This window comes from Euprymna scolopes, chromosome 25 (assembly GCF_053919585.1).
Source record: "Euprymna scolopes isolate OS-2025 chromosome 25, ASM5391958v1, whole genome shotgun sequence".
Taxonomy (NCBI): Eukaryota; Metazoa; Mollusca; class Cephalopoda; order Sepiida; family Sepiolidae; genus Euprymna; species Euprymna scolopes.
In genome coordinates, this window is record NC_136506.1 from 31,775,877 (window position 1) to 31,790,118 (window position 14,242).

The 14,242-nt window shown below is 32.6% G+C and overlaps 1 protein-coding gene across 1 annotated transcript in view; it reads right to left on the minus strand.

Annotated features, from left to right (window-relative positions):
• Positions 1-14,242, minus strand: part of LOC145247313 (uncharacterized) — a 558,870-nt gene that overhangs the window by 94,153 nt on the left and 450,475 nt on the right. Inside the window, exons 321-328 of the mRNA XM_080108949.1 lie at positions 14,138-14,167; positions 13,351-13,785; positions 12,869-12,916; positions 11,609-11,677; positions 9,622-10,056; positions 9,121-9,186; positions 5,794-6,228; positions 5,310-5,357 (exon numbers count right to left, since the gene is read on the minus strand). Coding sequence (XP_079965075.1) covers positions 5,310-5,357; positions 5,794-6,228; positions 9,121-9,186; positions 9,622-10,056; positions 11,609-11,677; positions 12,869-12,916; positions 13,351-13,785; positions 14,138-14,167 — 1,566 coding nt within the window. The remainder of the gene's footprint in view (positions 1-5,309; positions 5,358-5,793; positions 6,229-9,120; positions 9,187-9,621; positions 10,057-11,608; positions 11,678-12,868; positions 12,917-13,350; positions 13,786-14,137; positions 14,168-14,242) is intronic.

Sequence of the window (14,242 nt, forward strand, 5' to 3'; positions counted from 1 at the left end):
CTCAGTTTAGGTATTGGTATTATTGTTGCATTTTTCCATGAAGTTGGGAAATCTTTTGTTTCCCATATTTTATTATAAATTTTGAGAAGGAGTTTTAATGATTCGGGTGGAATTTCTTTAAGGAAGCTGTAGTGCACTTCATCTGGTCCTACAGCTGAGTTATGGGATTTTTCTATGGCGGTACTAGTTCATTGAGTGAGAAGATTTCATTGTAAGGCTCTTGGTTTTTGGAGTTAAAGTTTATTTTTTACTTTTCTTCATGTTTCTTAAGTATTTGGAACTGTCTATTGTAGTGTTTTGATGATGAGTTTTCGGCAAAGGTTTTAGCTAGTGTGTTAGCAATATCTTTTTTATCAGTTATTTTCTGTTTATTTGTGAGAAGGTGTTTGATTGGATTCGGATTATATTTTTCAGTTTTTTTCCTAATCATTTCCCAGATGGTTTTGGGTTTAGTGGTGATGTTGATTTTGTTGACAAATTGTTGCCAGCAGGATCGTTTGCATTCTTTAATTGTTTTTCGAGTTTTAGCTCTTTGGTGTTTGTTTGTATTCTATTAAGTTGTTGGTTGTAGGTTGTTTTTTAAATTTTCTTAAGGCTTCCTTTGTCTGTCTAATGGCCGTTTTACATTCTGGATTGAACCAGGGGTTTTTTTTTTCCAGGAGGAGAATTTTTGGGTATGCATTTTTTGGGTATTGTTATGAGTACTTCCGTGAATTCTTCTATTGTTTGGATTTGATGTTCTGTTAGTTTTAGTGAACAAAGTTCTTTAAATTCGGCCCAGTTGGCTTTGCTTGTGTTCCACCTGGGTATGTGGTTTTGGATGGAGTTACTGTAATTGATTATAATAGGGAAGTGATCACATCCACAGGGTTCTTCATAAGTGCTCCATGTATAATCCAAGAAGCTTGATGGATCACACACGGTAAAATCAATGGCACTAGTTGATCCGTTTGTTGGATTTAAGTATGTGGGATTTTTTTGATTGAGAAAGCACAAGTTATTTTTGTTAATTAATTGTTCAATTTTGTTTCCTTTTGAGTTTGTGACTTCGCATCCCCATAACGTACTGTGGCAGTTAAAGTCTCCTAGAAGAATGAATGGTGAAGGTAGTTGTTTTATTAAATTTTCTAGTTCATTTTCATTTATTGGTTCATGGGGAGGGAGGTATATTGAACAGATTGTGATTGTTTTGTGTAATGTGACTTGAGTTGTAATTGCTTGGAGATTTGTTTAGACAGAGAAATTGCTTTGAGGTATGTTATTCCTTACAAGAATTGAGGTGCCTCCATTAGCACAAAGGCCTGTGTTATGGAAATAGTTGTATTGTTCATAGTTTGGTGTTTTGAAATGGTTATTGTTTTGTAGGAAGGTTTCTTGTAAGCAAACAATGGCTGGGTTGAAGAGTGAGATAAGGATAAGAAGTTCATTATAGTTAGATCTTATTCCACGACAATTCCATTGGGTAAGTTGTTGTGTTTTATTTCTATCCATGAGGATGTTTAGTTTTCCTCTATTTCCATCTCTTTAGAAGTAGAGGGTTTATCTTTTGTCGGAGTTTGTGTCTTTGGTGAAGTGTTTTGCTGGGGTTTTTCTTTTTTTTGTTTGGATCTGGACGTCGATCTGGGTCTTGCTTGAAATGTTGCCGTTTTGGCTTCTTGTTCATTTTTTCCCTCTTGATTACTTGTGTTTGGTTTCTCTTTTTTTTTTATCTAGGGTGTTTTCGGTTTCCATTTTTTCTAGAATTTGGTATCTATTTTGAGTGTCTATTGTTTGGTTTTCTTCTTTTCTGGAACATTCTTTATTTGCTGTTTTATCATTGCTTATGTTTTTATTAATTTCTGGTGTTTGTTTTGTTGGTTTCTGTGATAATTATTTTAATGGTTCTGTTGTGGATGGAATATTATTTTCTTTGTTTGGATTTGTTATTTCTATTTTGTTTCCCAGATTTGAGTATTTTTCTTTTAGGCTATTTTGAAATTCTGGCCATTCTTTAATGTTTAATGCAATCAGTTTGTTTATCAGCTCCCTATATTGATCATATATTTCATTATGTTGACATGGTTTAGTTGTCTTTTTTGTTGTCTCAGCATATGTGTCGTTTTTCATGTACGTCTCAACTATTTTTCTGGCTTCTGGAAAGGTTGTGTTTTTCTTGTACTTTACTTCTATAATTTCTCTTTCTTTTTTATATGTTTTGCATATTTTAGAGAAGACCAGGTGATCTTCTTTGCAGTTTGCACATTTCACCTCATTTATGCATTTTTCTTCGGTGTGGTCAGGCTCTTTGTTGCCGCATTTTCCACATATTTTTATTCCTTTACAGGCTTCTTTATAATGTCCATATTTTTGCCAATGGAAACATCTTAATGGGGCTGGGATATATTGGTCTACTTTTACATTTAAGTAGCCAATTTTTATTTCCTTAGGTATTGTTGGTTTGTTAAACGTTAATATGTATGTGTTGGTGATTATTATTTTATTGTTTCTTTTTATGTTTATGCGGATGTGGTTGATTACTCCTTGTTTTTCTAATTCGGTCTTTATTTCTTCTTCAGTTGCTAGCGATAGTTCATAACTTTGAATTACTACTTTCGAAGTGTTTAGTGTTTTATGGGGAAAGACTTTGCACTTGTACTCGTGGAAGTTCTTCATTTTGAGTAGAGATTGAGCATCTCTAAGATTGGTTATCTCAACTAGTAGATTTCCATCTTTTGTTTTTTTGATCATTTTTGGTTTACTTTTTGTGGATAATGTCTTTTCTATTAGGAAAGGTGATAAATTTCCAATTTTTTTTATTTTCAATTAATTCAATAACCAAGAATCGTGGGAAATTTCCTTCGTCTATAGTTGGAACGGTTTTTCTAGTTTTGAATTTTTGTTCTTCATCTGAGCTTGAGAGGTTAGAGTCAGAGGAATGGTTTCTTTTAAGGGTTTTGAGGGGGATGCATTTGTTTTTATCAGCCATGGATTTTGGGATTTATTTTTAATCAACCACGCTCCCTACCCACCTTGGAGTCCAAAATTGGGACATAGTAAGGGGGAAACCCATTCGCCTTGATCATATCGGGGCTACGTGGAGGATATACTCTTTTGGTAAGGAGTTCTCAAGCACTATATTTTCTGTTCAATATGTCCTCAAAAATACATTTGTTCAGATGGAATGTTGAGTTCTGGTCTTTCCAATTGATTGACCTTTGCCACCGCCTTTTAGCACTTACTTGATTTGCCTATTTTTGTAGTGGGGGAAGAAAAAAAAAAGATGGGCGTACCTTTAAGTTTCGTTCTTTGTTGTGGTAGTTGGTACTTTGGGTGTAAGTGCTAGGCCTTGGCATGACTAGCCGATTGGATCAGGCCTCTCCGACCGCCCGTCTAGCCAAAGTAAGGGCCAAAGTAATGTGTTGCAGTGCCTAGATTTTTATGCACCCAGGTCTAGATTAGCTCAATCACCAGGATCATGTCCTAAGGCATTACGGGTAGCAACCCACGGCTAACTGGTTGCCACATTGGGGGATTTTTACCCTCTGCAAGGGGGCAGTCAGCTTATTCTAGTGCCCTACCAACAGGGCAAAAAAAGGGGGGTGGCGACGGGTTGGTAAGTAGGGAAGGAAAAGGAAAGGAGAGGGGAAGGGGGTTGTTGTTTTTGTTTTTGTTTTTGCAGAACATAATTAAGTTTTACAAAAGAGAATAGAAAACAAAAACAGAAAATCGATGTAGGTGCATTTCGTCTCAGGAAGCCTGATCTGGTAGCACCAGGAGACCAGGTATTAAGACCGCTGGGACACAGTAATGATTTTTGACAACTGTTAGAATCTAATAGGAGAATTTCCTGTCACTGAACATTTCAGGAGTTTGAAAAAATGGAAGTTCAAGCACTGAAGTTTGAACAATGATTAAGCAACATGCAATTTACGTAAACTTAACTTTATCAATGCCTACCATTCAGTTTACTGTAATCGATTTTTCTATCAGGTAAGCAATCTAGGTTGTTGGCAAAAACTTGTTTTTCCTTTAAAATCATATTAAGGATAATATGTGTTAACAAAAATACACTTATAATACCACAAAAATGTAACCGAATTTGTCACAAGATGTTATCTTTTAACAAATAAACTTAGCACAAAACCTGATCTAGTAGAGAGAAACGGATTTTATTTCTTAACTAGTATTTCAGCCTGGCGTTGCCCGGGTGTTTGGATGTGTCTGTTGAGCAAAAAAAAACCCAAAAAAAACCTGACGTCTTTGTTGTTACGATCACCCCCAAACCGGAAGTGACTTATGTTTAAATTAAGGCTAGACAATCGAAAGGAGAGGATGACTTTCAAAAATATCGGCGAAAAAAGCGACTCCCCCCTGTAGAAAAGTTCACAGTTGAAGGTGAAGATATTGATGTTTTTAGCCAATTTTTCGATATTTGTAGTCTGGAAGGTCGAACGAAACGATATGGATCTTGATAAAATCTGTCGCCTCTGTGGAAAGTTTTAGGCGAACATGCAAACATACATACATACATACATTTATATATTGGTAACTTAAAATTTTCGACCCAAACTGATTAAAAAGTTTGCCCTATCTCTCAATACGCTTTATGTAAAATTTCAAATGTTTAGACCAGAAATTGTCTGAGTAATTTGGTAGAGAGATCAGAGGTGAAATTTTTCAACTTTGACCCCTATTATGACCCCTTAAAATTTATTGTTTTGGGCTCAAATCAAGTCATTAAGTTAGAACCTATATCTAAAATTTCAAGTATTTAGACCAAAATTGGAGTTTGGTAGAGTTCTCAAAGGTCAAATCGTTGAACTTTGACCCCTTAATGCCAAATTTCTGGCCGAAAACGGATCACAAAGATTTTCTTCAATCTCATTACCCTGTACATAAAATTTCGAGTCTGTAGACTTAAAATTGACAGAGTTATTGCGTTGGGAAATGTACACAGACACTCAGACAGACACACAGACAGATACACAGACACGTTCACTTTTATAGATATATAGATTGATTACGCCATGAAATAAAAATTCAAGGAAAATTTTAGTATTAATATGATATGCAAATGAACTTCGTTTTCGAAAGTTTTGTAAAATGTATTTTTATCCAAAAATTAAAAGCGTTTTATATATAATCTGTTTTTTAAATTTCAAAACTGATAACCTAAACTTATTTATTTAAAATAAAAAAATATTAAAAAATAAAATAATGTTTATGTTGTGGGATTTAATATGTAATAGTGTGAAAATTAATTGAAAAATAATGAAATGTATATTTAGTAAAATAAATTTATACAATGTTTAAAAATATAAATCACTTACTTGGTGTGGTAGTAGTCATTTTAGTTGTTGTCTTTGTTGCTTGAGATGCTGTAAAGAAAGTGAAGCAACATTATGTGAAAAATATTTAACATTTTATGATTAATAAATTAGTCATTCTAAGAAAATACTAGGAAATTCTTATTTTCATTGTTTTTATAAATTTGATAAAGTTAAAATTTGATGATTTAAATACAAGGAATTATTTTAAAAGTTGCATCAAACCTAAAAGACTAGATGTGTGTGGTGGGTTTTATGGAGCTATATTAAATTCTTCATTAGTCTATATGAAGATTAGCATCTAATATCATAATTATTGATATTTTTTTAATCGAAGTCATTTGTAAATTATGTAACAAAATGGTGAGTCAATGCGAGATACCTAGATGTTTTACAACAGGTTTGTCCATGTCAAAGATAATATTTATCAATAGAATTTGTAAAATATACATAAAACACCCAGTTAAAAGATATGAAATACACTTACTTGGCAAATGGAAACATGCTTCAACATCCAAGTTTACTTTGTAATTTGGATTCTGATCATCTTCTTTTTCTTCCAAAATCACCTTGATTGCTGTCACTTTGTCAAATGTAGTTGAGATGAATGGTCCAGTGATTTCAGTGGCACCAGGAAGTGGTTCAAAATCTTCAGATCCTGGACGTTGTACAAGAATTGTGATTTTCTTTGCATTACCGCTCACATCAACCTTGGTCAGCTCTACTCCTTCAGGGTCATCAGTCAGTTTTACTGTGATGCTGGGTTTTGTCCCAGTGGATTGAGTTGGTGCTGGTACAATCCATCCAGGACCGTCAGGTCTGACATCACTTACAGGAGAGTTTGGTGTGTCTGGTGTTCCAGTAATGTATCCATCAGGGATGAGGCTTTTATCATTCATACCCTTAGAAGACTCACATCGAACTGCAATAAATAAACCAATTTTACAATTTTAATGTATATAGATTTTAAGCGTTTTACTCGTGGTGCACAATTAAATATACATTTAGAAAAAATACAATCATATTCATTATATTATTTGAAAATGAAATTATGGACACCATTTTTTAATTTAGAAAGAGAAAACTATAGAAAATAAGTTTGCCTAGTATAAATGAATAAACAAACTTTAATCTTAACAGTTTCTCAATGTATGGGACATATTAAAACGGATTCGATATAAGCAATAATAAGACACAAGTAATTTCAAAATGTCTACTTCATACCATATATGTCATTGTTAATTAAATCTTGATTTCAAGTTCAGTTTACAAACTGCACTTTAATCTAAACCTTTAATAACACGGGGGGAACAAAATATTTGTTGTCTGAATTTTTCAACTGATTTAGGACGGATTTTATGATTGGCTGAATTAAATAATCACATTAGTTTTGCTCAATCAGGTCAAGTTTTTTTTACATTTTTGTTCACATGTATGTATGTGTGGAGCCTTTTAGAAGTAGTTGTTGGGGATAAAATGTCATGTCGAATAATTGTTTTAATTGGAAATGATTATTTTAATTACAAGAAATATTTAGGTCAGGTAGTTCTGAGTAATTACGTAGAAAAAAGATCAGGTTAAATGTTTGAATCTCCAAAAAATTGATGCACGTCAATGCTTAGCATTACACAAAGAAAAACTGGCCTGTGCAGGGGAGAATGGTACCATGTAAAGAAAAGTATGTCATCAACGACGATCTGGCAGAGAGACAGAATATTCTTGCCACCGCTGCACATCAAGCTTGGCTTAATCAAGCAGTTTACCAAGGTAGTGGACAAAGATGCTGACTGCTTCATTTGCATATACCGGGTTTCCCAGGACTGATCATGGAAACGTTGAAAGCTAGAATCTTTGATGGTACTCAGATCTTGCAACTCATCAGAGATGGAGATTTCAAAAACTCAATGAACAAACTAAAACTGAAAAAGGGAAAGGCATTTGTTCTGTGCGTGAACAACTTTCTTTGAAACAATAAGGTCGCAAAGTATGCAGACCTTGTCAGCAACATGCTGACTGATTTCAGAAACCTAGGCTGTAACATGACTACCATGCACTACTTATTTTCACATATTAAATGGTTTTCTGAACTCCGGGGGTCAATGAGTGACGTGCAGAGTAGAAGATGCTATTTCTTGATTCAGCACTCAAAAATACTGTGAATCAGTTGTAGAAATCTAGACAAACTTTAGGGGCAAAAATCAGAAGCTCACAGTATTAATGCTGGAGTCCCTCAGGGGTCCATCCTGGGCCCAACTCTTTTCCTGATCTACATTAATGATCTTCCAAATCACATCCTTACATCATTTGTAGGCATTTATGTTGATGACGCTACCATTTATGGTAGCACATCTAAGACAGTAAACGAGCAAGTTCTCTCCGATTCTCTCTCCTCTAATCTTGAGTATGTGGTACAATGGGGAAAGGAGTGGCTGGTTACTTTTAATGCATCTAAAACCAAGCTTCTCACTTTACATCATCAACATTCTCATCCTCATCTGGCATCAATTAAAATGAATGGCTCTTGTCTTCAGGAGGCCTCAAGTTTTGACAAGCTCCTGGGCTTGACCGTTAATCCTGATCTGAAATGGAATACGCACATCAAACCTGTTGCCAAGGCTGCTGGAAAAATGGTGGGATCTTTCTTTCGATCCTGTAGATATCTCACTGCTAATGCAATTCTCTATCTATATAAGAGCCAGGTACGTCCAAGGATGGAATACTGTTGCCACATCTGGGCAGGAGCTGCTAGAAAGGATTTGTCCTGCCTTGATAGAGTTCAAAATAGACTTCATAGCCTCGTAGGAGATGTCCTTTTCTCTTCCTTACAACCTCTTCCTCACAGAAGAGATGTTGCGAGTTTGTCTCTGCTGTATCATTATTTTCATGGAAAGTGTTCGACAGAGCTCCAGTCTATGGTCCCCCCTCGCCAAACTTTCACAAGAAACACTTGTCTAGCTGAAAACACTATCAATACTTCCCCCCACTCTTTATGCTAAACCTAACCGTAAATTCCATGAACAAAGCTTATTTCTAAGAACTGCACGCCTGTGGAATTGTTTTCCGTTTTCCGGCTGACTACAATATGGTTGTCTTCAAGTCTACCGTAAACAAGTTCCTGATGAGCCGTTCCAAATAAGTTAACAAATTTACTGAATTTCCATTACTAATGATTACTATATTGTCCAATTTCTACTGTACACTCTTAAACCCTTATACTCGATTGGCCTCTTGGCCTTGATAATGTGGTGATTCCTGTGTAAAAACAAAAAAACAAATATAACAAAGGTTTACTCCATAAAACAAGAGTAAACTATATCAGATATGTAAAAGTCATAAGTGATATCTGCTTATTTAAAATTCCTTATTGACATTATATGAAAAGTAGAAATGAGACATAAAGCTCCTGCTAATCATGGACGTCATCACATTCTGATGTGTAATAATGCAGCTTATAAAAGCAGCAAATGCACAACAAATATTTTTATCTTTATTCTCAATTGATTACACCATGAACAACAATTCAAGGTAAAACCTAATATTAATATGTTATGCAAATTAAACATCATTTGGGAAAATTTTGTAAAATGTATTTGTTTCCAACAATTTAAAGCGTTTTGTATATAATCTGATTTTTCAATTTCAATCATAATATACTAAAATATTTTTTTAATAAAAAAAAAACTATTCCAAAAAAAATAAAAATATTTATGTTGTGGGATTTCATATGTAACTGTGTGAAAATGAATTACACAATCATGAAATATATATTTAGTAAAATAAATTTATGCAATGTTTAAAAATATAAATCACTTACTTGGTGTGGTAGTAGTAGTCATTTTAGTTGTTATTGTTGTTGTTGTTGTCTTTGTTGTTTGAGAAGCTGTAAATAACGAGAAGCAACATTATGTGAAAAATATTTAACATTTTATGATTAATAAATTAGTCATTCTAAGAAAATACTAGGAAATTCTTATTTTCATTGTTTTTATAAATTTGATAAAGTTAAAATTTGATGATTTAAATACAAGGAATTATTTTAAAAGTTGCATCAAACCTAAAAGACTAGATGTGTGTTGGTGTTATAGAGCTATATATAATTCTTTATTATTCTATATGAAGATTAGCATCTAATACCATAATTATTGATATTTTTTTTTATCAAAGTCATATGTAAATCATGTAACAAAATGGTGAGTCAATGCGAGATACCTAGATGTTTTACAACAGGTTTATCCAAGTCAGAGATAATATTTATACATAGAATTTGTAAAATATACACAAAACACTCGGTCAAATAAATATGAAATATGCTTACTTGGCAAATGGAAACATGCTTCAACATCCAAGTTTACTTTGTAGTTTGGATTCTGATCATCTTCTTTCTCTTCCAAAATCACCTTGATTGCAGTCACTTTGTCAAAAGTGGTTGAGATGAATGGTCCAGTGATTTCGGTGGCACCAGGAAGTGGTTCAAAATCTTCAGATTGTGGACGTTGTACAAGAATTGTGATTTTCTTTGCATTACCGCTCACATCAACCTTGGTCAACTCTACTCCTTCAGTGTCATCAGTCAGTTTTACTGTGATGCTGGGTTTCGTCTCAGTGGATTGAGTTGGTGCTGGTACAATCCATCCAGGTCCTTCAGGTCTGACATCACTTACAGGAGAGTTTGGTGTATCTGGTGTTCCACTAATGTACTCATCAGGGATGAGGCTTTTATCATTCATACCCTTAGAAGACTCACATCGAACTGCAATAAATAAATCAAATTTACATTTTAAACGTTTTACTCCTGTTGCAGAATTAAATATACATTTATAAAGATGAAATAATTTTCATTATATTATTTCAAAATTTAATTATGAACACCACTTCTTTATTTAGAAAAAGAGAACTATAGAAAATAAGCTTTCCTAGTTTAAATGAATAAACAAATCTTTAATCTTAACAGTTTCTCAATGTATGGGACATATTAAACAGATTCGATTTAAGCAATAATAAGATACAAGTAATTTCAAAATGTCTACTTCATTTACCATATATGTCATTGTTAATTAAATCTTGATTTCTGCACTTTAATCTAAACCTTTAATATCACGAATGAACAAAAAATTTGTTGTCTGAGTTTTTTCAGCTGATTTAGGATGGATCGTATGATGTTCGTAATTAAATACACAAAGAAGGACTGGCCTGTGCAGGAGGAAATGGTGCTGTGTAAAGAAAAGAACGTCATCAACGACAATCTAGCGGACAGACAATAGTCTTGCCACCGTTGCACATCAAGCTTGGCTTAATCATGCAGTTCACCAAGGCTGTGGACAAAGAGTCTGACTGCTTCACTTGCATATGCCGAGCTTTCCAGAACTGATCATGGAAAAGGCGAAAGCTAGAATCTTTGATGGTACTCAGATCTTGTAGCTCATCAGAGATGGAGATTTCAAAAACTCCATGAACAAACTAAAACTGGAAGAGGGAATGCCATTTGTTCTGTGCGTAAACAACTTTCTTTGAAACAATAAGGTCGGAAATATGCAGACCTTGTCAGTAACTTGCTGACTGATTTCAGAAACTTGGGTTGCAACATGAACATCAAGATTCACTACCTATTTTCACATATTAACTGTTTTTCTGAACACCTGGTCTCAATGAGTGACGAGCTGGGTAGAAGACGCTGTTTCTTTACTCAGCACTCAAAAATACTGTGAATCAGTTGTAGAAATCTAGACAAACTTTAAAAAGTATAAAATATTTTTACACAGTGTAATAAATATAACAAAGTTTTACTCCAAAAAACAAGAGTAAATTATATCAGATATGTAAAAGTCATAAGTGATATCTGCTTATTTAAAATTCCTTATTGACATTATATGAAAAGTAGAAATGAGACATAAAGCTCCTGCTAATCATGGACGTCATCACATTCTGATGTGTAATAATGCAGCTTATAAAAGCAGCAAATGCACAACAAATATTTTTATCTTTATTCTCAATTGATTACACCATGAACAACAATTCAAGGTAAAACCTAATATTAATATGTTATGCAAATAAACTTTATTTTGTAAAATTTTGTAAAATGTATTTGTTTCCAACAATTTAAAGCATTTTGTATATAATCTGATTTTTCAATTTCAATCATAATATACTAAATTTTTTTTTTAATAAAGAACTATTCCAAAAATAATAAAAATATTTAAGGTGTGGGATTTCATATGTAACTGTGTGAAGATGAATTACACAATCATGAAATATATATTTAGTAAAATAGATTTATGCAATGTTTAAAAATATAAATCACTTACTTGGTGTGGTAGTAGTCATTTTAGTTGTTGTGGTTGTTGTTGTTGTTGTTGTCTTTGTTGTTTGAGATGCTGTAAATAACGAGAAGCAACATTATGTGAAAAATATTTAACATTTTATGATTAATAAATTAGTCATTCTAAGAAAATACTAGGAAATTCTTATTTTCATTGTTTTTATAAATTTGATAAAGTTAAAATTTGATGATTTAAATACAAGAAATTATTTTAAAAGTTGCATCAAACCTAAAAGACTAGATGTGTGTAGTGGTGTTATAGAGCTATATATAATTCTTCATTAGTCTATATAAAGATTAGCATCTAATACCATAATTATTGATATTTTTTTTATTGAAGTCATATGTAAATTATGTAACAAAATGGTGAGTCAATGAGAGATACATACATACATACATACATACATACATACATACATACATACATACATACATACATACATACATACATTTATATATTGGTAACTTAAAATTTTCGACCCAAACTGATTAAAAAGTTTGCCCTATCTCTCAATACGCTTTATGTAAAATTTCAAATGTTTAGACCAGAAATTGTCTGAGTAATTTGGTAGAGAGATCAGAGGTGAAATTTTTCAACTTTGACCCCTATTATGACCCCTTAAAATTTATTGTTTTGGGCTCAAATCAAGTCATTAAGTTAGAACCTATATCTAAAATTTCAAGTATTTAGACCAAAATTGGAGTTTGGTAGAGTTCTCAAAGGTCAAATCGTTGAACTTTGACCCCTTAATGCCAAATTTCTGGCCGAAAACGGATCACAAAGATTTTCTTCAATCTCATTACCCTGTACATAAAATTTCGAGTCTGTAGACTTAAAATTGACAGAGTTATTGCGTAGGGAAATGTACACAGACACTCAGACAGACACACAGACAGATACACAGACACGTTCACTTTTATAGATATATAGATTGATTACGCCATGAAATAAAAATTCAAGGAAAATTTTAGTATTAATATGATATGCAAATGAACTTCGTTTTCGAAAGTTTTGTAAAATGTATTTTTATCCAAAAATTAAAAGCGTTTTATATATAATCTGTTTTTTAAATTTCAAAACTGATAACCTAAACTTATTTATTTAAAATAAAAAAATATTAAAAAATAAAATAATGTTTATGTTGTGGGATTTAATATGTAATAGTGTGAAAATTAATTGAAAAATAATGAAATGTATATTTAGTAAAATAAATTTATACAATGTTTAAAAATATAAATCACTTACTTGGTGTGGTAGTAGTCATTTTAGTTGTTGTCTTTGTTGCTTGAGATGCTGTAAAGAAAGTGAAGCAACATTATGTGAAAAATATTTAACATTTTATGATTAATAAATTAGTCATTCTAAGAAAATACTAGGAAATTCTTATTTTCATTGTTTTTATAAATTTGATAAAGTTAAAATTTGATGATTTAAATACAAGGAATTATTTTAAAAGTTGCATCAAACCTAAAAGACTAGATGTGTGGTGGTGTTATAGAGCTATATATTATTCTTCATTAGTCTATATAAAGATTAGCATCTAATACCATAATTATTGATATTTTGTTTATCAAAGTCATATGTAAATTATGTAACAAAATGGTGAGTCAATGAGAGATACCTAGATGTTTTACAACAGGTTTATCCAAGTCAGAGATAATATTTATGCATAGAATTTGTAAAATATATACAAAACATTCGGTCAAATGCATATAAAATCTCCTTACTTGGCAAATGGAAACATGCTTCAACATCCAAGTTTACTTTGTAGTTTGGATTCTGATCATCTTCTTTCTCTTCCAAAATCACCTTGATTGCAGTCACTTTGTCAAATGTAGTTGAGATGAATGGTCCAGTGATTTTAGTTGCACCAGGAAGTGGTTCAAAATCTTCAGATCCTGGACGTTGTACAAGAATTGTGATTTTCTTTGCATTACCGCTCACATCAACCTTGTTCAGCTCTACTCCTTCAGGGTCATCAGTCAGTTTTACTGTGATGCTGGGTTTTGTCTCAGTGGATTGAGTTGGTGCAGGTACAATCCATCCAGGTCCTTCAGGTCTGACATCACTTACAGGAGAGTTTGGTGTGTCTGGTGTTCCAGTAATGTATCCATCAGGGATGAGGCTTTTATCATCCATACCTTTAGTAGACTCACATCGAACTGTAATTAGAGCAAAAACAAACAATAAGAAAGTGTGCATTTTACAATGTGAAAATAAAATTAATTAAAAAAAAAAAAACAAACCTTCTTCATATACACCGGATCTCTACTTAGAAATTTTTTTCACTGTTGATAACATATTTTAGAAGCAAGAGAAAGAAGAAGACATATTTTTTTAGTATTTTTTTAGATGAGAATAAATAATTAGTCTTATTTGGAATATTCAAATCACTTTTCTAATCTTTGTGGTTATATCAACAAACTTTTACTAAATGTAATGGCTGTCTCCTTTCAGGTGCAGCCATGTTCTGATTGTGTTAATTCCGAAATTATCAATTACTTAATTTCTCACCTGATGTCGTTGAAGTAGGTCCTGATGTTGCTGAAGTGCGTCCCAATGTTGTGGTTATTTTAGGTTTCATTGTTAGAGAAAAGAAAGTAAAAGAAATTTGTTATG